A 26,189-nucleotide genomic window follows, 5' to 3' on the forward strand; every position below is an offset into this window, starting at 1 on the left:
GTTTCATCATATTCTGTTATTAGATATAAATGACCTGTGACTAGCAAACATTACACTGTACAGATTGTGTCACATCAAGAATATTGATACAGGTATGGGATCTATTATACAGAATGCTCAGGACCTGTGGGTTTTCCGGTTAACAGATCATTCCGTAATTTGGATCCTCATACCTTAGATAGATAGATAGATAGATAGATAGATAGATAGATATTGGCATAAAAGTTTGGCCAGACATATTCTTTCTTTTAATATTCTGTTAATTCTGCACATACACTATGTGAACTACAGGTATGGGGGCCTGTTATCCAGAATGTTCGGGACCTGGGGTATTCCGGATAATGGATCTTTCCATAATTTGGATCTTCATAATTTAAGTCTACTAGAAAATCATATAAACATTAAATAAATCCAATAGGTCGGTTCTGCTTCCAATAAGGATTAATTATATCTTAGTTGGGATCAAGTACATTGTATTATTACAGAGAAAAGGAAATAATTTTTAAAAATTTGGATTATTGGATAAAGTACATTGTATTATTACAGAGAAAAGGAAATCATTTTTAAAAATTTGGATTATTGGATAAAATGGAGTCTATGGGAGACGGCCTTTCCGTAATTCGGAGCTTTCTGGATAACGGGTCTCTGGATAACGGATCCCAAACCTGTTTTTATATAATAAAATGGAAAATTTCAGTCACTATAAATAATAATAATAATAATGAACTAGCAGGCACCTCTTGTTCTGTATTTAAGTTCTACAGAACTGGAGCTTCTCGTTCTATTGAAATGCTCCAACTGCAGACGATTTCTCCTTCACTGCTTCTGTCATCTCTGTAGATTTAGGCCTAAAATCTATTGATTGGGTGGGATATTCCTCCACTCCTTGCACACAAACGAGAGCCCTTTCAAATGATTTAAATGTCCCACGTCTTCTACTTCAGAAGTTGGTAAGATTTCATAACTAGTTCCAAAAAAGTCATCTGCTGGTGGCTAAAGAGAAAAGATTCCATTAATATCATGACAGATCACTTGCAGAAGAGCTAAAATATCACTTTGTTTTTATTAGACATCAATAAATACTTAAATGGGTTGTTCACCGTTAGTATGATGCAGGGAGTGATATTCTGAGACAATTTGCATTTGGTCTTTATTTTTTATTATTTGTGGTTTTTGAGTTATTTAGCTTTTTATTCAGCAGCTCTTCAGTTTGCAATTTCTGCAACTGGTTGCTAGGGCCCAAATTACCCTAGCAACCATGTATTGATTTGACCAAGAGACTGGAATATGAACAGGAGAGGCCGGAGTAGAAAGATGAGTAATAAAAAGTATTAATAACAATACATTTGTAGCTTTGCAGAGCATTTGTTTTTAGATGGTGTCAGTGACCCCCATTTGAAAGTTGGAAAGAGTCAGAAGAAGAAGGCAAATAATTAAAAAACTATAATAATGAAAACACGAAGACCAGTTGAAAAGTTGCTTAGAATTAGCCATTCTATAACATACTAAAAGTTAACTTAAAGGTGAACCACCCCTTTAAAGCTTTTAACTAACTTTGTGCCCCATTTAGCCAACTGTCTAGTCTCAAAACAGGTGTCTCCCCAATGAACCATGGCTAGTTCAGGTTCTTGAATTTTCCCCCTGACTTTTAAGGCATTTAAATCATAAACTGCTGATTTCTGGTGAACACTGATATCATCATCATCATCAGTTATAGAATGGCCAATTCTAAGCAACTTTTAAATTGGTCTTCATTATTTATTCTTTATAGTTATTTGCCTTTTTCTTCTGACTCTTTGCAGCTTTTAAATGGGCGTCACTGACCCCATCTAAAAAACAAATGCTCTGTAAGGCTACAAATGTATTGTTATTGCTACTTTTTATTCCTCATCTTTCTATTCAGGCCTCTCCTATTCACATTCCAGTCTATTATTCAAATCAATGCATTGTTGCTAGGTGAATTTGCACCCTTGCAACCAGATTGCTTAAAATGCAAATTGAAGAGCTGCTGAATAAAAAGCTAAATAACCCAAAAAGCTTAAATAATAAAACATTAAAACCAATTGCAAATTGTCTCAAATTGTACTTAAAGTTATCTCAAAGGTTAACAACCACTTTAATACAATCAAATAAGGATCAAGTACTTACTGGTATGAAAGGTGGCTTCATTTTCCCAGCTTCCAGGGCCTGCCAGTCAATTGGCTTAAAGAAGGGGTGCTGCTTGATGTCACAAACAAAATTGCGCCTTTCGGATGGGGAGTATGTCAGCAGCTGGAAAAAAAAGACAATATGATTAGGTGTGGAATAGAAGCTGTACTCTTCTCAGTCCAGAGGTTTCTTTTTTATCATATTAAAGGGAATCTAAAATAATATGAACTGATGCAAGCTTAGTCAGATTGCTTCTTTCAGCACTTTTGCAATTTACATTTATTTTCTATTTGTTATGGTTTCTAAGATATTGGTTCCTCAGCTCCCTTTGAAGGTAAGATAGTCAGCAACCCCAGGGTTAACATATTACACAGGAATAGCAGGGAAAGTGCACAGACATTTAGGTTTGTTGGACGCAGGCTTCAAAGAGAAATGTTAGCATTAGCAGTCTAAAACTAAAACCGCTATTATCTCAAAAACCACTAAAAATAGAAAATTCATGTAAATTGCAAACATTCTCACTGAGTATATTAACATCTATTCTTTTTTGGGTTTATATCCCCTTTAATAATCTTCCCATATAGCTCTTTCCTTCCTATACTCACCTTCATGAGAATGTCCTTTGCCTCTGGGTTCAGGTTCTCTGGACATTGTAGAGTCTTTCTCAACCAGGAGAAGGTGGGTTTCCTCCCAGTGAGCATCTCATGTAGTATTACTCCCAGTGACCAGTAGTCCACACAGGAATCATATACCATCCAAAGTACCTGTAAAACAAGTAGAAGAAGAAACCAGTTCATCATATGGTGTAAAAGAAGGTCCAAAAATAACATTTCAACTATTTTCAACTAGGGATGCACCGAACGCGGTATTTGGGATTTGTCTGAATCCCCGAATCCTTTGTGAAAGATTCAGCCGAATACCAAACCAAATCCTAAGGAGGATGAATAATTTCGGATTTTTTTTTTTACTTCTTTGTTTTGTTACAAAAAGTCATGTGATATCCTGTCCCACCCCTAATTTGCATAGGCAAATGTGTGTGCACCGTGAATCCTAGAATCCCAAGGGATATTCTTTATTTTTTAAAATGGCAATTTTCTATTTATGATTACCCAATGGCACATACTACTAGAAAAGTATATTATTATGAAAATGGTTTATTTACATGAAGCAGGGTTTTACATATGAGCTGTTTTATGTTTTTATAGAGACCTACTGTACATTGTTTGGGGGTATAGTTTTCCTTTAAAAGGTTGGATGCGTGTCTTTTTTCAACCTAACTTACTATGTAACATACTGATCACAAATAAAGATTCACAAATACCATAAAAAAAATTGTTATTCTTACCTCGGGGGCCATGTAACTATATGTTCCGGCCCAGCCTGTGGTTGTTTGGTCACCAAACACATTCTCTACAGCCAGACCAAAATCAGCAATCTTAATGTGGCCTGTACTGTCTATCAGAATGTTTTCTGGTTTCAGGTCCCTGTAATGAGACAATGTGACATGTGAATATTAGATAACATGGCAACAGAATCACCAAAACTGGCCTCTGCACTACCAGTCTGGGATCCCAGCTACACAGAATAAGGTCACTTACCGGTGAATAATGCCACGGGAATGGAGGAAGTTCAGTCCGCACACTATCTCAGCAGCCAAGATCCTAATGAAGCAGAACAAAGATGATCAGACTACAGTAGTGCACATCATGAAAATGCCTAGAAAGTTCTTCCATCGTAGCAAACTATTACTTTTCATTATTTATACATACACATGAAAAATGGACAGCAGAAAATTGGCAAGTACCGACAATAAAGTCTGTACACCCACATTAAATTGATGAAGAACATCCATGCTTAGAAGGGAATATGGCATCTCCTACTGTGAGCCATCAACAACCATACAATATTCTAAATAGTATCTAAGAAATCTTATCACTGCAGCTTCAGTAATGAGAGTTCTTTAATATACAGTTCTGCAAAGGTTCAGATGTGTAGCAGCAGTTTTCTAGTAGTTCAGCCACTATTGGTTGCTACATCTGCTCATAGAAAGCCAGGACTCACCGTGCGCTGTTGACATCAAGAGGAGCTAAAGTATCCAAAAGCTCTGATAAAGTTCCTCCTGGGATGTACTCCATCACCATAAATATGTCATCCTGTAACAGAAACAGTGGGCAGAAGTTACAAAACAGTAATGAAAAGTACAGAGAACAGGGTCCCCACAACATATTTTGGATCAGGACAGGTTTCTCATGCATTACTGGGGACTATGGCAGGGAACAGATTAATACAGATATTCATACCTCCGTCTGAAAGGCAGCTTTGGCATGCACGAGGAAGGGGCAGTCCTGTGCAGCCTCTAGTATTCGCCTCTCGCTCATCACAAGGTGCGGATATGCCTTGTCCTTTTTTATTATTTTCACAGCAACTGGTTCAGCCGTGACCTTGTCTTGTGCCAGTGCAACCTAAAGACAAACAGGAGTGAAATATAATCATAAAAATCATATATAACAATAAGCAGCTGCTTATGAAGACTAGGAGTGGATTAGAGTTAGTAAATGAAAGGTCTATATGCAATTAAGTACAGGACATACCGTTCCAAAGGAGCCTGCTCCAAGTTCTCCATAGAAAAGGAACCTGTTGATGGACAAAGGGCTGGCAATTCCACCTTATTAGAGAAAGAAAACAAGACCTGTATTAACATCCACAGTTAAGACACCAAAATAATAAAGGGTGAAAGTGTACAACTTGTGAGTCGATTGTGAGAATGTCAATGTGCTATTTGAGTAGACAACCCAACTTCTCTTCTATAGCCCTGGCCCTGCTAATGAACAATATTATGTATTACATTCCCCATTTGTTATATTATTGTGACATTCCCATTGTCCTGCTACTTACTTGATCCACTATCATTTGTGGATTGTGTCTCTTTATTCTCTGGTTTTTCTTCCTTAAATCTTTTCACTTTTCCAGCTTCAAAATCCTCTTCTGATATGCTGCGCTTTTTTCCCTGGTTTGGGAGAGGATCGATTGACCGTTTTGCTTCATATTGGTCATCAGTACCAGATTCAGTCCTTCTTTTCTTATTTGAGACACTCTCTTCATCACAGAATTCCTCTGTCTTCCTCTTTCTGTGAGGGTCATTCTTTGGCTCTTCTGCCGTTTGTTCCAAACTGGATCCATCACTTACTTTCCGAGCCTTTTTCTGAGCCGGTAATTTGAAAGCAGATACAAACTTTGCTCGAAGGCTCTTTAGGACAGCGAAAACTTTATCTTTGAACCCCAAAACTTCGCTTGTCCCGACTTCTTCTGTTTCAGCCTCTTTACATTCATTATTTATGCTTAAATCGTTGAATTTTCTTTTTTTGGAAAACATAGTTTAGTAAAATATAGTCGAAAAAAAGCAATAGATGTTGAGCACTGTAGGTCCACTCCTACTGCTTCCTACAACGACCAACATCTGAGCATTGTGTCAGGCTTCAAGCCTGTTGTTATGAGTGATGATGTCACAATGGTCCCGATCAACCGACAAATAAGCAATAGCTAACCTATGGCAGTCATGTGACACCTTTGTGGGGAAATTGTATAAAAGCTTTTAACAGAAATAAAATTCCATAAACAAGTGAACAAATTAGCATTTTGCAATATAATATTCTTCATTAGACCCACAGTTGTGAATATTAATTGTTCATGGTTCATTTTATTTTGACTTATTATCTTATTCATAACAAACTGGGCAAGATCAGTTAGTGATGTTCCTGGTCTCAGGATCAGTTTCCAGTATGAGCCAGTGATTTGAAAGCCCAACTGCAAAACAGCACAACTGAGTTGTTTAGAATGGAGGAGTACATTTCAGCAGGAGAGATTACATACAAAATATTGAATTGAATATAATCTATTTATGAAAGTGCAGATCAATGGAGGGCCTACCAATAAAGCTAATGTATTTGAAATAATATATGAGGTGCAAAATGTACCCCTACACACAGTAATAGAATTAAAACTATTTCCATACACTGGACTTGCACACTCAAATAAACACCAAGGGGTAAATTTAGTAAGCGGCGAAAATTTGCCAGCGACTGCTTCGCAGCCATCGCAACACTTTGCCAGGCAAAAATTCGCTGAGATAGACCTAATTTACTAAGAATGCAGAGTTGCTTCCAGGGCTCTGAATGGTGGTGAATTTTCGCTAGCGTGACTTCGGCAATCAAGGTGAAGATGAGCTAGCGTTCAATTATGCCTAGCGAAACTTTGTTAGAAGTCTTCGCTCAGGCTAATTTGCATACGGCGGGAAATTTAAAGTTGAATGGACGTATATGTTGCAGCAAATACATTACGTTACACAAGTCCAGGGAACCATAATAAAGACAATAGAGTTGTTATAATGCCCTACACGTGAGCCCACTGTATAGTTTATGTTCCATATGTTAGAAAATGTATTGGGGAAACCGGTTACCCAAAAAAAATGTTTTTACTGACTTTTGCAGGCTATCACTCTAAAAAAAGGAAAAGAACACCAGCGTGTTGTGGGACTTAGAAACTTTTTCCATTAAAAATATGATGTAAGTAACAGAAGATTGAGGAAGATCTATGTACGCCATTGCACTTCACCTGGTCTGAGCTGGCGAAGGCAAGTCTGGCGAAAGAGGTAACGTTCAGTAAAATACCAATTTTAGTGAATTTGTGGTGAAACGTCCATTCGCCAGACGGAAAATTCGCCTGGCAATAGAGTGCGAATGACCGCTAGCGTCTATCTCTTTCGCTAGCGAAGTTATGCCTGCGCCCACTAGTAAATCGGCAAAGTGCATGAAAGCGAATCGTCAGTGTAAGTCACTACACCCTTTAGTAAATCTGCCCCCAAGTGGTATCACAAATGAAAGTTTCTTTAAATAGAGGCAATACATGTTATATCAACCAAAGCAGTAGTTTGCCATAAACATATATACATACACAATTCAATCCTATTGGATATAAATACATACCACACAAATGTATACTCAAGGCAAAGAAAGCATCCACTATTTTCGCGAAAGATTCGTCCGAATACCGAACCAAATTTGTATATGCAAATTAGGGGTGGGAAGGGGAAACCATTTTTTACTTCCTTGTTTTCTGACAAAAAGTCACGTGATTTCCCTCCCTGCCCCTAATTTGCATGTTAATTAGGATTTAGATTCAGTTCTGCCGGGCAGAAGGATTCGGCCGAATCCGAATCCTGCTAAAAAAAGGCTGAATCCTGGATCCGGTGCATCTGTAGTAGAGGTAGATGTTATTTGAAATCTTGGGGCAAAACAGAATATATTTTTTAAAAAGCGTCAAAATATAATGATTATTTGCAAATTTGCTTGGAAGTCTACAATAAACTAAAAAAAAGGTACATTTTGGTGAACGCTTTGCTATAATACATAAGCTGAAAATAAAGGAGTCATTTTGTGTAAAAAACAAATATGTACCAGTGCTTTATACTCATTTAGATATAGAAGAATTGTGCTTAAAAAAGTAGTGTTTCAGACTGCTTTATTGAATATTTCTGCAAAAACCCTCATAATCCCTCCCTTCTCTTCCACTTCCTGTTTCCTGAATTCCCAGGCTCAGCTCACTGCACTGTAGGACAGGAACCAATCAGCAGCTAGCAGGACCTGATAGGGAACTGAAGCCTGTCTGTGCTTGTGTGACTGCAGGGCTGTGATTGGCTGTCCCCCTCCTACTGTGCTTTTGGCAGGGACCATTAGGACACGCCCACCCCTCATTTGAAACACAGACCGGGACCAGAGAACATCTATAGGGAGCTCCAATAAAGGGACTATTTTTAACGATAATATTAATGTTTAGCACCATGTAAAAGCAACACCAAATATTACTTATAATTGCCTACAAAATTAGTGTTTTTTCATTTATCCTATATGTCTCCTTTAATTTGTCGCCAAGCTATTACAGGTACAGTATCTATTACCCAGAATTCTCGTGATCTGGGGTTTTCCGGATAATTAATTCTATTATTTGGATCTCCATACCTTAAAGGGGTTGTTCACCTCTGAGTTAACTTTTAGTAGGATGTTGAGAGTAATATTCTGAGAAAATTTGCAATTGGTTTTCATTTTTTTTGTGTTTTTTGAGTTAGTTTTTTATTTAGCAACTTTCCAATTTGCAATCTGGTTGCTAGGGTCCAGATTCCCTTAGCAACCATACACTGATTTGTATAAGAGACTGGAATATGCATAGGATAAAATAACAATAAATCTGTAGCCTTACAGAGCATTTGTTCTTTAGATGGGGTCAGTGACCCTCATTTGAAATTTGGAAAGAGTCAGAAGAAGAAGGCAAATAATTAAATAATGAAGACCAAATGAACAGTTGCTTAAAATTAGCCATTCTATAACATACTAAGGGGCAGAATTATCAAAGGTTGAGGTGAATTTTCGAATGAAAAAAAAAAACCGAATTTCGAGCTATTTTTTGTGTACTTTGACTAAATTGCTGTTTTAGCCTAAGGGGGACCTCCTAGGACCTATTTGGAGTCAATTCGTAGACTTGGAAAAATCTAAGTTTTTATGGGGAAAAATGCACTATTCCTTCGATTCATACGATTCGAATTCGGCCGAATATGGACCTATTTGATCAAAAACGTACCTATTCAACCAAAAAACTCAGACTTAATTTCAGTTGGTCTTTTTGAATTCGAATTTCGAAGTTTTTTCAATTCAAAATTCGACCCTAAAAGTTAACTTAAAGTAGAATTATCCCTTTAAGGACTAGATGATAAAATCCTAATGTCATTGAAAAGAGCTATACGGCTTTCTTTAGCAGTTGGTAGCCATAATTTAATAGAAGAACACATTCAATTATGTTATGGATGCCACTTTGTTTTGTATTTTGTATTGGTCAACACAGTTTAGCTAAACACAGTTTTCCCATCCTAGCAACACTCAGTTATTACATAATATATATTCTTAGTACAATCAGTATGGCAGCGTAGCACCTGTTTTTGGCTTTTTAATAAAAAAAAAACAAAATACAACCATATACCAGTTTATAGAAAAACTGGGTTTGAAAAACTTCTAAATTCGAATTCAAAAAGACCAACCAAAATGAAGTGTTTTTTTGGCCAAATAGGTCAGTTTTCTATCAAATAGGTCCGTATTCGGCCAAATTCAAATCGTACGAATCAAAGTAATAGCGAATTTGATCGAATTCGAATCAAAGTTTTTCCCCAAAATAGGTTCTAGGAGGTCCCCCATAGCAATTAGAATGGTCGAAGTCGAATTTTTAAAAAGACAGTACATGATAAAATTTTTAATTTTTTTTCAAATTTGAATCAAATTTGTACTCTTGTAGAAGTACACAAAAAATAGCTCGAAATTCAAATTTTTTGAATTTGAAAATTCAGCTCGACCTTTGATAAATCTGCCCCCCAGTGTCCGAGTTATTTTCTTGAGGTGTATTTCCCCTTTAAACTTTCCACACCTATTAGTGACATACACGATTTGTCCAATCCGTTACGACCACCGTTTGGCCAAATTGCCTACTTACAAACTGGAAGTATTGTATATTGCCCGTAGTGTTATGGGTCAGCTTCTCATGTCCCCATAGAGAAATATAAATCCAAAATATTGTAACACCATTTATTAAAATATATATATAAAAACAAGTTCACACTCACATTTAGTTTGAAGATTGGTCACACATAGATATATGCATTACAAAGGTTGTTGCAGCTTCTATATGTATGTGTGTATATATATATATATATATATATATATGCGTGTATAGCCCCTCGTGGCTCTTCCTATGATCCCTGTGTGACAACACTTCCTGCCTTTTGCGTTTCGCCAATCAGCTGACTTCCTCGGTACTGAACATTTACACAATAAAGTTGAAAACAGATATTTAGAAACATTTGCATCAATATTTGCTGCACCTGTAAGCTATTACAATTCAGCAGGAACAGTCCCCTAAGTTTGCTCAAGTCTGTACCGAAAGAGATCCCATAAAACTATGGCAGCATAGGTATTCCCCTGTACTAAGCACAATTCAGCAGGAACAGTCCACTAAGTTTTCTCAGGTCTGTACAAAGAGATACCATAAAACTATGGCAGCATAAGTATTCCCCTGTACTAAGCACAATTCCGCAGGAACAGCCCCCTAAGTTTACCCATAGCCTGTACAGAAAGATACCATAAAACTATGGCAGCATGACAATGATTTACGAGCATGACTGTAACTCACTAATTAGTCACACATAAAGTGCAAAAAGTGGTTTATTTGATTACATTTAGATTTATATTTTACCATCTACAGCCAATTATAACCGGATGAGGAAACAGCAATAGAGGCAATAAAACTTATCAATTTCTATTGACCCCACAGACTATTTTTCAATCTATGCAATATCAGATGCACACTGCACGGAGTAAAGGTTTTGAACACCAAGTATTTTAATATTGGAAATAAAGCTAAGGGGGTTATTTAATACACTCAATTTTTTTTTTTTTAAGATTTATTATACTCCGAAGCTGAATCCGAAAAATGTGGTGTTTTGGGGCGATAACCCAAACGGTGCTAAATTCGAACAATTAGTACGATTCAAGTTTTTTCCCAATCCGATTTTTTTAGTTATTTTATTGATAAATAAGATAAAATTGTGGATGGGAGTTAGGTTGAGCTTGGTATTATAAACGTGAGATAGATTTTAGTAAATAACACCCATGGGGGCAGATTTACAAAGCTTGAGTGAAGGATTCTTCGACCATCGAATGGGCTACTTCGACCTTCGACTACGACTACGAATCGAACGATTCGAACTAAAAATCGTTCGACTATTCGACCATTCAATAGTCGAAGTACTGTCTCTTTAAGAAAAACTTCGACCCCCTACTTCGGCAGCTAAAAGCTACCGAAGTCAATGTTAGCCTATGGGGAAGGTCCCCATAGGCTTGCCTGTGATTTTTTGATCGAAGGATATTCCTTCGATCGTTGTATTAAAATCCTTCGAATCGAAGGATTTAATCGTTCGATCGAACGAATAATCCTTCGATCGCAGGATTTGCGCTAAATCGTTCGACTTCGATATTCGAAGTCGAACGATTTTAGTTCCTAGTCGAATATCGAGGGTTAATTAACCCTCGATATTCGACCCATAGTAAATCTGCCCCCTAGTGTTTGATTTTTAAAAAACAAAAAAACAAAAAAAAAAAACGTTCTTTTTGTAATTTCAAAATAATACATGAGAACAAAACAATACAAACATTATCAAAACTTAGTTACACTGGGGCTGGTGTCCTTGGAGGATTTTGCTCTGTAACCCAAAAACAGAACTTGTGACAGAACTTCCATAATTGTGTAACTGACAGGGACTGTTTCCCTATAACGGCTCCCATCCCTGTATTCTCGGTGTCTCTGACTAAACATAGTAGTACTGATGGGAGAAAAAACACAGGATTTGCCACTGGTATTTTCAGGTAGAGGTAGCAGGGAAACAAATAGAACAGGTTTCATCCCCTTTAATTACAGGAAAAAACAAAACATCTGTATTCACAAAGGCCAAAAGGATTGGAGTGCGAGCTCTTCTGAAAGAAAACTACGACTAAAGTGGTATCCGGTATTTAGAGTGCGCGGGGGGGGGGGGTGTGTGTGTATGACTAATAAATTATTTATTTTTCTCTATAAGACCTGACTGCTGATCTTTCTACAGTTGTTGGGTGTATGTGTGTGTGTGTGTGTGTATATGTATATATAGTGAATAAAGTACCCCCTCTTGTAAAATATAAGGATATTATAAGTTACCGAGGAGTTTCATGACCATATAAAAACACGAGGCCGAAGGCCGAGTGTTTTTATACAGGTCATGGAACTCCGAGGTAACTTATAATATCCTCATATTTTGCAACTGGGGTACTTTATTAATTATAATACACAAATTTCAATGAGTCATGTGACAGAAATGACATCAGAACTCACCGTTTATAACTGATGACATCAGAACTCACCGTTTATAAGGATATAATTTACAAGATATTCATGGCTTTTGTGTATTATATATATATATATATATATATATATATATATATACATATATACATATATATATATATATACACTGTATATATGTGATTTTTTTATATATAAAAATCACATTACCTTTAGGGCCCGATTTACAGAGCTGGCACCCCTAGGCCCACTGCCACTCGTTGGCCCCTCCCCTTCAAATTTCCTTCGTCAGGTCTGTAGCACTGGGATTGGAACATTTTAGAAACTATGAAATCTCCCAATGCAGAGGTGGCTGGGTGACATACCACCCCTAAAATCCCATAGAAAGGCCCTGGCCTTTCAATAAATCTGGCCCTGCAGGCATTTACAGACAGCGGGCTCCAGTTCAGCAAATACCCTGGGGCTCATTTATAAACACTTGCCAAATTTGCTCCTGGCCAGTAACCTATTGCGGTGATTCACTTTTTTCATCCAGCTGCAGGTTGAGCACAATCGACTGATTGGTTGCCATGAGTTACTGCCCAGGTGCAAATTTGTCCATTGTTATAAATGATCCCCACTGTGTCTTAAAAAAAAAAAAGCTTGCGTCCCTCAGGCCACTGTTCACTACAAAACTCGCCTACTCCCCTTAGCAGGTAAAGGATTCTAGAATAACTAATCACAGAGGCTTGACATTTTTTGCAGCGGACATAAATTCATTTCTCAAACAGTTAACCAGATGCAAAGTGTCATTTATTTGGCTAATCCAGGATTCAACTAATTTAAAGACCACTCCATGGTAGTGCTGGCCGACCGATACCTGCAGGACCAGCGAGTTCAGGCCGACCACACGCTTCCTCACGGGTATCGTCAAATTCCGGCTTCCGACTTCGTATTTTATAGAGGCTGCGCCTGCTCGCCCCTCCCCTTTTGTGACATCATCGGCAGGGCGGCGTGGGTCTATAAAAGCAACCCGGAAGTGCGGATGCGGGCGGGAGTGGGCTATGGGAGGGCGGGTTAGGGTCGGGGAAATCCATGGGTTATATGAGAGAGTCTCCACAGAAGGCCGGCCACTCAGCTACTTTTGCCACACAGACCAGTTTTTTGAAGGGCTGCCCGGGTCAAAACTGGCTGCCCTTTTTTCCAAATTAGGAAAACTGGGCAGGATTCCCTATGATTGGTGCGGCGATCAGCTGATTTTACACACACAAACATATTTGATCTATGAGTAAATGATTCATATAGAATGACTTAGTAGGATAGTTTAGACGCAGAACGGCAAACAAATGGAGTCAGGACATGAGACAGTCATATACACACAATAACACTTACTTTAATTTCCTCACAGAATAAATACAGAGGGACATGGACTGGGATTTGGTGGGTTCCCTCAGTGCAGCAGCCACAGGCAGCCATGTCCTCCCACTTACTGTACAATAATGCACAGAGAGACACAGACAGTCTTTCCCTCCCAAACTGAAGAATCCATTTTCTGACACAGCCTGAATCTCTCTCACACACACACCGCACCATGTGACCAGGCTGGGCCTCAAAAAAGAAACAAAGTACCAAGTGTGAGGCAGGTGCAGCCTGAGAGAGAACCAGGGTTCTGTAATAACAAAACAGTACCTTGTACTTGATCCCAACTAAGATATAATTAATCCTTATTGGAGGCAAAAACAGCCTATTGGCTTTATTTAATGTTTATATGATTTTTTAGCAGACAAGGTATGAAGATCCAAATTATGGAAAGATCCGTTATTCGGAGAATCCCATACCTGTACTTACCACTTACCCTTTACTTACAGCCATTTAGAACTGGATTGGGGAAAGTGATAAGCAGCAATAATTGTATTGTGTGTGATGTTATGACAGCCATCAACATTCAGGCAGATGAGACAAGAAAGTAGCACAGAGCAACTCCAGCCAGAATCCAAAATGATTTGGTCAGAGCCTCCTTCAGCTTATAACAAGGTTACAGATATTCGAGCTGGGATTGCAGGCAAATAAATCGGCCATACATATGGAGATGCAAGGTCAGCAAACGAGAGGATTTCTACCCCATATGCCCACTTTGAGATTGGAGATATTCGGTTGATCCGATCATGGGCCCTGGGGCCCAACAATCAGATCACAACGAGGAGAAAACGGGGGGGGGGGGGTGTCGGATCGAGGCCGCTTTAACAAACCCATGCAGTCCTCCATCCAATGGGATTTTTAAGCCTGCTCGATCGACACCTGGCTAAATTTTGGCCAGATATAGATTGGTGAAGCCTGTCTAAAGGCCCCATACACTGCCCAATAAGCTGCCGATTTAATCTGTCAGCAGTTTACACCTGCTCATGCATGGGGGCCTTTAAAGGAATTGTTCAGTGTGAAAATAAAAACTGTATAAATAAATAGGCTGTGCCAAATAAAAAATGGTTCAAATATAGTTAGCCAAAAATTTAATGTATAAAGGCTGGAGTGACTGGATGTCTAACTTAATAGCCAGAACACTACTGCTTTTCAGCTCTATAACTCTGAGTTAGTCAGTGACTTGAAGGGGGGCCACATGGGACATAACTGTTCAGTGAGTTTGCAATTGATCCTCAGCATTCAGCTCGGATTCAAAAGCAACAGATATGACCCATGTGGCCCCCCCTCAAGTCTCTGATTGGTTACTGCCTGGTAACCAGGGTAACCAGCCAGTGTATTATGTTACACATCCAGTCACTCCAGCCTTTATACATTACATTTTAGGCTAACAAACTATATTAAAAACAGCCTACCTATTTACCCAGTTTTTATTTTTACACTGAACAATTCCTTTAATCTCCAAATCCAAACTGGACTTCAAACTGGGACCCATATGCCAAGGCTCTGAGATTCCCTGGCAGGGGACAGCACCATTGTTTGGGCATCCTGCTTTAATTAGATCTACCTGATCTATAGTAGGCAGAGGCGTACAAGAATTGGCTGTGACTGAAGCTACACTAGTTCTCTAGAGGTTCAGTGGTGTACAGAAGCAAAACATAAATATGCCTTCCCACCAGCAAGCATCAAAGCACTGATTCTTTCAGACATTCCTCTTACTGCCTAAAATAGTGGCCATTAAGCACATGAACAAGGGACAGGCACTATGCTTAGTATCACTGTACCAGTATTTAATGAGAACAGGCCACAAACATAATGGTTTTTGAGCTATTGTGCTTTCATGACAGGAGCTTCAATCTGTTTTTCATTGAATACATATGGACAGACAGAGAAGCCAAGCAATGGCAATAATGAACATTGAGCACCCAAGTTGCTTCTCCTTATAGATTTTTTTTCTGACACACTGACATGGACATTAGCTATTCACCTCACAAAAAGGAGCAGATACGAGTATAATCTCATAGTAGACTTTATTAAGGATGTTTCCAGAAAAAAAAGCCGTTTAGCCATGGTAACAGTAGAACTACACTACGGACGGGTCCTGATAACCTGTTTTTTTTTTGAGAATCTTTTTCTTTCTTATTAAAAATAAAGAGCTTATTAAAGTAGTCAGAGGGTCCCGTTCACTAATAACTGCGGCCGAATAGCGTGTAGAACTTGGCGGCGTTCTTCTCACAGACGCACTTGGCGCCAGGCTGCAGCTCGCTGAGAGGTTTGAAGGGGATACAGAGGCTTTTGGCTCCCATAGAAGGTGCTCCTGGTTCCAGATCTTGATCCCTGTAGCAAAAGAATATAATATGACATGAAATCCCACAGAATCCCAAAAGGAAACCCCAACCACTCATGTAGCATCCTGGGACTGTAGGTGAATGCAAGTTAAAGTAACCAAAAATGAAAGTGTACAGGTTAAAGATACAGTAAAAACAGAAAATAAAAGTGTTTTAAAGTAATGACAATATCATGTAGTGTTGCCCTGCACTGGTTAAACTGGTGTGTTTGCTTCAGAAACACTACTATTGTTCATATAAACAAGCTGCTGTGTAGCAATGGCAGAAATTGAAAAAAAGTCTATATGGCACAAGTTAGGCTAAGGCCACACTAGGCGATAGCGCCGCGATTTGACTCGCGGCGACTTTTCGCCGCGACTTTTAAGCCGCAATCGCTGGGGAAACTTTTGCGCTGGCGTCTATGGGGAATCGCGTAAAATCGCCAGCGTAAAAACACACGCGGCGATCTTTTCTCTACTGTCGCTCGAAATTGCCTCGCTAGGCGATTTTGAGCGACAATAGAAAAAAGATCGCCGCGTGTGTTTTTACGCTGGCGATTTTTCGCGATTCCCCATAGACGCCAGCGCAAAAGTTTCCCCAGCGATTGCGGCTTAAAAGTCGTGGCGAAAAGTCGCCGCGAGTCAAATCGCGGCGCTATCGCCTAGTGTGGCCTTAGCCTTAAATAGCGGATAACAGATAACAACATTATGTTCTACAGAGCTTATCTGTTCTTATGTTCTGTGTAACCTGAGCCTTTTCTCATTTGAATGGCTGACCCCGTTGTTACACAGCAGATTATTTACATAAACAATAGTAGTGTTTCTGAAACAAACATCAGTTGTACCAGTGCAGGGCAACACTGCATTATATTTTTATTACTTTAAAACACTTATTTTTTGATTTTACAGTTCCTTTAACCTGTCCATTTTGTTTCTGCCATTGGTAAGTATAATGGGGTAATTGAGCTCTGATGGTACTAAATAAGTACCACCCAATACTAAAAGTCAGCCCAATCACATAAGAGAGAATATAATTCCCATCAGGCCAGACTGGCAATCTGTGGATTTTGCCAAACGCCACAGGGGCTTCTGGTTGGTGGGGGTCTGCTTGATTCCTGGTTTATTTGAAATGCCAGGATCTCTTTTGAGTTGCAGTCCAGACCTGATCCCATAACCCACCCTATGCCCTCTCCAGCATGATACATTTGGTAGCTCTCAGCAGATACCCTTACCTTGCGGTTGTCTTCTTTATCCAATCTTCACATTCAATCTCCCCACAGAATGGGATCTGTACTATCTGCAGGAAAAACAGTGATCAGCACAAAGGATCACACATTTATAAAGGGGCAAATGATGAGCTTCTGATGTGCTAATTACACTCCTTAAAATTTCTATTATTAAGGGCTGAGATTGAATAGTGGGTAGGGATTAAGGAAAGGAGGGGGTCCTTGACTTTTTTTCTGTTCTGCCACCTATATGTGCAAGTTATACCCCCTTGTTCCTATATTTTCCAAGAGAATCCCTACTAACCCTGTTTGTTTGGTGCTGCTCTCTACACAGACTGCTATATTAAGTGTGTGGTATAACAAGAAGCATATCATCTGTTGGAATTTTAAGAACAGTAAAATAAAATCATTAGTTCAACTTCACATGGAGCTTAACGGGTTTAAATGACAACATAGATAAAAAGGGGGATTGATCAATGCACATTCCCTGGTTCCTATATAGATAATGGTTTAATTATGACAGGGGACCAGGGAATGTGCATTGATCAATCCCCTTTCTTTTTCTCCAGGTTTGTAGTTTAATGTAGTAGCACTTGCATTGAATTTAAATATATTTTTACTTAGCCTTGGAGTGCTCAACCCCCCGTTTTGCATTTAAATTACAACACCTAGCAAATTGAAAATAATAGTACAGGTATGGGACCTATTATCCAGAATGCTTGGGACCTGGGGTGTTTTCCAGATATTGGATCTTTCCGTAAAAAATCACATAAGCATTAAATAAACCCAATAGGCTGGTTTTGCTTCCATTAAAGGATTATTTATTTCTTAGTTGGGATCAAGTACAAGGTACTGCTTTCTTATTAGAGAGAAAAAGGAAATCATTTTTAAAAATGTGGATTATTTGGATAAAAGAGTCTATGGGAAACGGCCTTTCTGTAATACAAAACTTTCTGGATAAAAGGTTTCTGGATAACTGATCCCATACTTGTAGTAGTAATAGTTTACACTGTATGGTGAGAGTAAAAGTTTAATAACCTTGCAATGTAACCAGTGACTCTAGGATGAGAAGAACAGCAGCACAGAGTCTAGTACCCAATTGGCAATTAGCCTTTAGATTATCCAATTATCAGAACTTACCCTTCCCTTCTCCAAATGCTTCTGGAAGTCTTCCATGTTGTTGGCTACCACCATGTGGCTTGTCAGATCGCTGTGTGCCCTATGAGAGATGCAGAAAGTATTTACTGCTGTGAGAAAATTCAGCTTCCATTACATCATGTACTATGAATACCAAATGTGAAGAACAAATTAATGGCGCATTAGTATCACTAAGTAGAAATAGCCTAATCTGTAAGAAAACTGCAGAAATGTAGGATGTTACCGGTTATATAGATTTGTGTGAATTTCCTCCAATATTTCCTTCAACCGTGTCTCGGCCTGACCCTCTGGGATGGTTTGTTTCTCCCCATTGTCTCGTCTGACTGCTACAAACTGCTTATTTTTCATGTCTCGTGGCCCGACCTCAAGCCTGATAGGAACACCCTACACAGATGAAGAACAGATGAAGCATATGTACAACTGTACTTAACGACTGAGAGACAGAAAAACTGAATTACACAGGGCATAGAGAATGGCACAAGTGAAAAACAGACATGGCTGATTCTAAACATCAAGCAATTTATATAAAATGCGTCTTTTCAATCTTATTACCCCCTCATGCTGCAAGAATGGTGTCAGTTACTTTGTCTATAACTCCAGAGGGTGAATATCCAGAGAAACAACTAGTTATTCAAACCTTGAGCTCCCAGTGATTGAATTTCCATCCCGGGGAGTAGTTGTCCCTCTGATCTGCGCGTGCCCGTACGTCGGCGTTTAGAAGGCGCTTCAGATACTGGTCGCATTTTTTTAGGAGGGCGTCTTTGTCTTCCTCAGAAAGGGTGTTTGTGATGCCACAAGGAATTATTACTACCTGCAGAAGATGAGCAGAGGACAATACTGATCAGTTGCTTTGCAAGGAACCATTAACATAAGTGCTTAGAAACCAGAATATTTTGCCTATTTAATAATTGAGTTACTAAAGGTGATTTTACATTTTCTGAAAGTGCCATACGGTATTATCTTGTACAACATTTTCCAATATATGCCTTCAATGGAAAGTTGTATCATTAAGGATGCACCGAATCCAGGATTCGGCCTTTTTCAGCAGGATTCGGGCGTATCCTTCTGCCCAGCCGAACTGAATTTGCATATGCAAATTAGGGGTGGGGAGGGAAATCGCGTGACTGTCACAAAACTAGGAAGTAAAAAAATTGTATCCCCTTCCCACCCCTTTCGCAAAGGATTCGGGGGTTAGGCATCCCTAATCATGATCAAGTGTACAATTGCTCAGTGGTTGCTCATATACAGATATGGGATCCCTTATATGGTTCCCAGTTATCCACAAAGCTCCTAACCAAACTGGATGAATCAATTCTATTGTTTTTTTTACGTGACTTTTAACAGACTTTAGAACAAAAAGATCTTGTATAAGGAAAACCCCCAGTCCCCAAGCATTCCGAATACCAGATGCTATACCTATAGTACTTCCTAGGCAAACAGCAGGCAGGCAGGGTCAGCGATTCAAAATATCTCAGTTGTGCCTTAGGACAGGCATTGATCAATTAAACGTGAGGGCTACACATACCTGGACACAGGCTACTCTGGGTGGAAGCACCATCCCGATGTTGTCTGCATGAACCATGACCATTGCTCCTATTGTGCGAGTTGAAAGCCCCCATGAGTTCTGATACGCATACTGTTTCAATCCAGGAGTTTTAGGGTCTTCGAAAACAATTTCAAACATTTTGGAAAAGTTCTGGCCCAGATGATGTGATGTTGCACCCTAAGATAAAGATAAATCAAGCACAAAATCCAGGTTATTATCCCATATGCAAGTTCATTCTGATAAGAACCTGTCTTCTCTTGAGTAAAGTAGCAGGTCACTAACTGTCAGATTTCTTACTATAAGGTATGGCCAGTTTATCTGATAAAGGGAGATATACCCATAAGGATTACGCTGTTATGTCGTATGAAACAAGTCATGGAGATTGTTCCCTGCACATTCCACTCCACCCAGGCCTGGACTGGCAATCTGTGGCTTCTGGCAAATGCCAGAGGGGCTGCTGTAAGTTCCCATAGACAGTCACTAGTTAGTGGGCTGGTTGAGTATTATTTGGGCCTCTGAGTACTTGTAATGCCAGGGCCTATTTTGACTCCCAGTCCAGACCTGACTCCATCACATCTCTGTCTACTACAGTCAGAAACAATAAACGGGTATCCGTTGCCCACTTCTGCAGTCACATGGCAGTACAAGCAATACCAGCAGGAGATAGCATGTGCTCAATATAAGTGGTTTGCTGCCACCTAGGGGCTCGTTGCAGGGTAGTAAATGCAGCCCCAGACAAAGTGCTAGGTCTGTTCCCACAGTCTGGTATATTTTTCATAATCTTTGTATGATATATCCCGTTAAGAATACAAAGGAGTAGCAGGATGCATAAAATAAGTACCTGTATGGCACGGCTGCTTGCTGATATAAATGCTTCCACTGTGGTTGTGTAGTCCCCACCTGCAAACTTTTCTTTCTCAGTCTTTCTTCCTTTTACAACAGGAATAGCCAAGAGATCCTCATACACACGGGCATAAAGATCCAGTATCTGCAGGACCTAGGGAAGAGAAACAATGGAAACTTAGAGTAAACGCTAATGGGGTTATGTGATATTTGGCATTACGTTTGCCTGAGGCAGTAACCCATAACAATCAATCAGCAGGCAGAATATACTAGTCACCTGTATAAATGCAAGGATCTTATTGGTTGCCATGGGTTAGCGCCCCTGGGCAAAATAGTGCTTTATATTGCATTTGGGGATTAGCATTTTTTTAATTAAAACCATATTTAATGCAAAGATTAAGTATTATCCAGGCATTCTTGTTTAGCCTTATGGTAGCTGCATTCTCACGAACAGCAGCAACAGCTTATAAATAGAAGTGTGAGCAAGGATTATAGTTTTGTTTTTAAGCTTACTTACTATTGAATCAGAATATTTAGTTCAACCATTGTTACCCATTAGTTCATAATAAAGGGGGGAAAATCTGACTAAACATCTTCTTATCCCACTATTATTTTGAAAACTTAAGGAGGTGAGGGAAAGGATAAAATAAAATCTTTTTTCAGCTGCACTGTTTAAGGAAACCAGTATATAGAGTTTTGTACATTAGAACAATTGCTATTTATTTTGAGGGATGACAGAAGCTTGTCATGATAAGGGAAAAAGAAGATAAACATAAAGGAAAGATATGAGGATATAATGTCTCTTACCTCTTCTGCAGCTTCCTCGTATGTTGCGAACGCCGTATGTCCTTCTTGCCAAAGGAACTCGCGCGTCCGGAGGAAAGGCTGAGGGTGTTTAAACTCCCACCTCTAAACAAAGAAACATAATAATCAACCAAAGCTCCCAGACTTAAATACATACCCATGTATAGCCAAATGCCTCTGTTAAACTTACCACTACGTTACACCACTGATTCAGCTTAATAGGGAGATCTCGGTGGGACTGCACCCATTTGGCATAAGCGGGATACATTACTAAAGGAGAGAAACGCAACAGAGGCAAATGAGAATGGTCTGGGAATAGAAAACAACTGAATAACGTCATACAATACAATTTAGCTCCATTCAAATATAACCGCCACCACTACCGAGATGAAGGGCCGAGGCCTACAGAGGTGACGGGCCGAGGCCTACAGAGGTGAAGGGGCGAGGCCTACAGTGGTGAAGGGGCGAGGCCTACAGTGGTGAAGGGGCGAGGCCTAAAGAGGCAAATGAGAACAGTCAGGGAATACAAAACAACTGAATAACGTCATACAATAAAATTTAGCTACATTCAAATATCACCGCCACCACTACAGAGGTAAAGAGGCCGAGGCCTACAGAGGTAAAGAGGCCGAGGCCTACAGAGGTAAAGAGGCCGAGGCCTACAGAGGTAAAGAGGCCGAGGCCTTCAGAGGTAAAGAGGCCGAGGCTTACAGGGGTAAAGGGGCGAGGCCTAGTGAGGTGAAGGGACGAGGCCTACAGAGGCAAATGAGAACAGTCTGGGAATAGAAAACAACTCAATAACGTCATACAATATAATTTAGCTCCATACAAATATCACCGCCACTACAGAGGTGAAGGTGGCCGAGGCCTACAGAGGTGAAGGGGCAAGAGGGGCGAGGTCTACAGAGGTAAAGGGCCGAGGCCTACAGAGGTAAAGGGGCGAGGCCTACAGAGGTAAAAGGGCCGAGGCCTACAGAGGTGAAGGGCCGAGGCCTACAGAGGTGAAGGGGCGAGGCCTACAGAGAAAGCAGCAAGAGGGGCGAGGCCTACAGAGGTAAAGGGGCGAGACCTACAGAGCTAAAGGGGCGAGACCTACAGAGGTAAAGGGGCGAGGCCTACAGAGGTAAAGGGGCGAGGCCTACAGAGGTAAAGGGGCGAGGCCTACAGAGGCAAATGAGAAAACTGTCTGGGAATAGAATAGATTCTCTTTTCCAGACATGAAGCAATTACCAGTTTCACTTGTGGGCCGTACAGCAATTGGTTCTGCTAACTCTGTCTTTCCTGACCTTGTAACCCAGGCAACCTAAGAGGGAAAAAGGAATGAACAGTCAAGCAAAGCCAAACACACTTGGAACCCATAAGGGCACTTCAAATGATAAGACCAAGGGTTGTAGAAATCGATTTTTACCTCTGGAGCGAAATCTGCAATGTGGGTCTTTTCCTTCTCCAGCGCAGCCTGAGACACAAACATGGGGAAGTAACAGTTTTCCACACCGAGCTTCTTTATCTCCTTATCAAAGAACTCTTTAATGGCCTCCCAGATGGCAAAGGCCCAGGGCCGCAACACGTAACAGCCACTGACATCATAATATTCAATCATCTCTGATTTGGTGATCACCTACACAGGGAACTTACTGGTTAGAACTTGATTAATAGCGATGAGAGAGGAAAGGGCTGTAACAAGGGTGCCTCAAAGCCAAAAACAACTTTAACCTTACAAGACACCTGTTCATTTTTTGCCATCTCACTGCTTACCTGGGAATACCAGTCTGGTAGATTCTCTTCCTTTTTAGCCTCCAATCCCAACCTGAGCAAAAAAAAAAATTTAAGGAGCACAATGAGCGGAAGAAGGCACATATAATGGATCTGTGTCCCCCTGGTACTTTTATACATCCAGGCAAACCTAATTCCGGTCTAATGGGGTAGGGATGAACCGAATTTACTATTTTGGATTCGGCCGAACCTCAAAATCCTTTGCGAAAGATTCAGCAGAATACCGAACCTGAATCCAAATTTGCATATGCAAATTAGGGATGGGAAAGGGAAAACATTTTTTACTTCCTTGTTTTGTGACAGTCACACAATTCCCTCCCTGCCTCTAATTCGCATATGCAAATTAGGTTTTAGATTTGTTTCGGTCAGGCAGAGGGTTTCGGCCGAATCCAAATCCTGATGAAAAAGGCCGAATCCCGGACCGAATCTTGGTTTTTGGTGCATCCCTATAATGGGGTGAACATCACGAGGGCAGAGCAAGGGAATAAAGCCATAGAACTGATCTAACAGCGGTTGATCCTCACATTCCAGAAATAGTGTAACTTGCCTGGTCTGTTTTTTTGACCCTTGACTGTCTCCAGCAGCAGAATTGTCCCCTTGATCTTTGGGGGTATCCTTCTTCTTAGTCCCTTCTCCAGCCTTTGATTGTTTGCTTTGCTTCTCAGACTTGTTCTCCTTCACTTTGTGCTTCTTGTCGTCGGAGCTTGCGGCAGCCACTGGTTTGTACTCTGTGCCCGTCAAAGCTTTGTACTGGGCCTTTAAATCCAGAAGCTCCTTTACAGCAACATCCACTTTATCCTGGCCAATGAAAAAAAAAAAAAGAGAGAATGCTGTTGCCATACTGCTTTCTGCTAACAGTGCTTAGTAATAAAGCTGCACCCATTCAATGTACTTACACTGGAATTAGAAAATGCTTTGCATTTGTACTCAATATTCCATGGTTTAACAAAGAAAGACTTCATGTTGACCACTCAGTGCAAGAAATAATGCAGCTATTTTGTATAAGTAGAAATGAATGCTAAGTGAACACCTTTAAACATCATTAGATGTCATTTAAAGGTAATCTTCCCCTATAAGAGACATAAAAAGCCTTCCCATTCTTCCTCCCCAGACGCCTGTATGGATTTGCCGTCTCACCTTTGCAGCTTTTTCAGACTTCAGTTTGCGGACTTCCTCTCCCTGTCTGGACACTTTGTTATACAGTTCTTCTGCCGCTGCATTTTGTGAGCCATTTGCTTCAGTACTTGCAGGTTTTTCCAGATTCCCTTTTGAGGGAGCAGCAGCCGGGGCCTGTCCTGGTTTATATTCCTGCCCTGATTTCTCCTTATATTCAGCCTTTAGAGCCAGCAGCATTTTCACAGCCTCATCCACTTTATCCTGCAAAAAAAAAATTCTTTGCTGAATAAAACAAAATTCCGCCCTTTCTGGGATGATCTGCATTCCGACTTTATTTCTTGATCAATCCTCAGATAAGCCCTCTGTATAAAAAGCTGCCTGACAAAGGCTGCAGCTTAATTATGGAGTGTTGTTTATACTGAGCTCATTATTTAAAGAGGAACTATCTCGAAAATTAAAATGTAATATAAGCTTCCTCATACTGAAGTAAAAACCTTTCTAAATACAATTAATAGAAGATTCTGCATTATTTCTGAAATAATCAAGTTTATATTCACTGTTCCTCTCTCAAAATATGTTTCTCTTCATTCTGTCTTCATGCAGCAGTTGGGTGTCAGATGAATGATCCAATATATCTTATAGGGGGCTCCCTTTTCTAGCAGATGCATTAGAGCTCACTCAAATAACTGATTCCAGTACATACAAAATATAACACAATAACTGCCTTTTGCACAAATTCTGCATGTAGAGAGACATGATGTCTGGTGATTTTAATACGGAGCTCTAATACATCTTCTAGGTAAAATGAGCCCCTCTATAAGATATATTGGATCCTTTATCTGACACCCAACTGCTGCATGAAGAGAGAATGAAGAGAAACAGAAGCTATAGTGAAGATAAACTTGATTATTTTAGAAACAATGCGGAATTTTTAATTGATTGTATTTAGAAAGTTTATTATTTCAGTATGCTGAAGCTTATAGGAGATTTTAATTTTCCCTTTAAACAAATAACCCGGTTTACATTTGGGAAAGAAGGGGGAGTGGAGCCAGACTCCAGACAAACAACCAAGGACAACTGTACAGCATAGAGCATGCACTATGAACATCTAGCCATAGGGTTACCTTTGAAGCTTTCTCAGATTTCAGCTTGCGGACAAGATCACCTTGCTGAGATACTTTCTCATACAGACTTGCACAGTCCGTAGAACTGACCACCCCTGGGGCTGGACCAGACACAATGTTTGAGGGTTCACTTGGCGGCTGAGATAAAGGTGGGGTCTGAGGCTTATAATCCTGGCCAGTCAATTGCTTGTACTCCGCTTTAAGATTCAAAAGAAGTTTCACAGCGGAGTCTACCTCATCCTGAAGGAGCGGAGAGAGAAAGGAAAGACACCAAGGTAGGAAACAGAAAAAGCTAAGAGCAAAGGGATGTATGAAAAATAAAGCAAACAGTAAAGGGAGAGAATTAAAACTAGAAAATGTCTAGAAAGCTGTATTATATGAAAACTGGTGTGGTTGGAATTAGTAGAAAATAAGATGGGGGGCTACTGGGGGTATATTCAGAGGCACATATCTTCTCTGCTAATGGGCTGTGGTAGCCATGGGCTGGCAGAAGAGCCCAAAATTTAAAAGAACAGTAATGTCAACAAATAAAAGTGTTTTAAAGTAATAAAAATATAATGCAGCGTTGCCCTGCACTGGTAAAACTGGTGTGTTTGCTTCAGAATCACTACTATTGTTTATATAAATAAGCTGCTGTGTAGCAATGGGGGCAGCCATTCAAAGGAGAAAAGGCTTGAGTTACACAGCAGATGTAGAACATAATGGTGTTATCGGTTATCCACTACCTAACCTGTGCCATATAGCCTTTTTTAAATTTCCTCCATGGCTACACAGCAGCTTGTTTATATGAACTATAGTAGTAC

General features: G+C 39.9%; 2 protein-coding genes across 7 annotated transcripts in view; both read right to left on the minus strand.

Moving 5' to 3' along the window:
* Positions 1–855: 855 nt before the first annotated feature.
* On the minus strand, positions 856–5,521 carry LOC121393579 (protein kinase C delta type-like). Its single transcript, XM_041562404.1, has 9 exons — positions 5,044–5,521; positions 4,740–4,813; positions 4,449–4,610; positions 4,210–4,301; positions 3,747–3,809; positions 3,494–3,632; positions 2,754–2,912; positions 2,149–2,271; positions 856–993 (listed from the first exon to the last, which is right to left on the minus strand). Exons 1-9 carry the CDS (start codon positions 5,519–5,521, stop codon positions 856–858), a joined length of 1,428 nt encoding a protein of 475 aa, XP_041418338.1.
* Positions 5,522–15,483: 9,962 nt separating this feature from the next.
* Positions 15,484–26,189, minus strand: part of eprs1.L (glutamyl-prolyl-tRNA synthetase 1 L homeolog) — a 52,631-nt gene continuing 41,925 nt past the window's right edge. For 3 of the 6 annotated variants that reach the window (XM_018261573.1, XM_041562031.1, XM_041562030.1), the window contains 15 exons: positions 25,387–25,626; positions 24,284–24,523; positions 23,694–23,944; positions 23,129–23,180; positions 22,782–22,991; positions 22,604–22,676; positions 21,564–21,643; positions 21,377–21,478; positions 20,568–20,723; positions 19,706–19,903; positions 18,818–18,991; positions 18,404–18,564; positions 18,163–18,241; positions 17,029–17,093; positions 15,484–15,807 (listed from right to left, as the gene is read on the minus strand). In XM_018261573.1, coding sequence (XP_018117062.1) covers positions 15,657–15,807; positions 17,029–17,093; positions 18,163–18,241; positions 18,404–18,564; positions 18,818–18,991; positions 19,706–19,903; positions 20,568–20,723; positions 21,377–21,478; positions 21,564–21,643; positions 22,604–22,676; positions 22,782–22,991; positions 23,129–23,180; positions 23,694–23,944; positions 24,284–24,523; positions 25,387–25,626 — 2,232 coding nt within the window. In that variant the 3' untranslated portion in view covers positions 15,484–15,656. 6 annotated transcript variants of the gene reach the window in all.

This window comes from Xenopus laevis, chromosome 5L (genome assembly GCF_017654675.1).
Source record: "Xenopus laevis strain J_2021 chromosome 5L, Xenopus_laevis_v10.1, whole genome shotgun sequence".
NCBI lineage: Eukaryota > Metazoa > Chordata > Amphibia > Anura > Pipidae > Xenopus > Xenopus laevis.

Coding starts and splice junctions, on each gene's coding strand:
- LOC121393579 (XM_041562404.1), bottom strand. CDS start 5,521: ATGTTTTCCAAAAAAAGAAAATTCAACGATTTAAGCATAAATAATGAA. Junction 3,810..4,209: donor CTTGATGTCAACAGCGCACG/GTGAGTCCTGGC, acceptor CTGCTTCATTAG/GATCTTGGCTGCTGAGATAG. Junction 994..2,148: donor TGAAGCCACCTTTCATACCA/GTAAGTACTTGA, acceptor TTTTCTCTTTAG/CCACCAGCAGATGACTTTTT.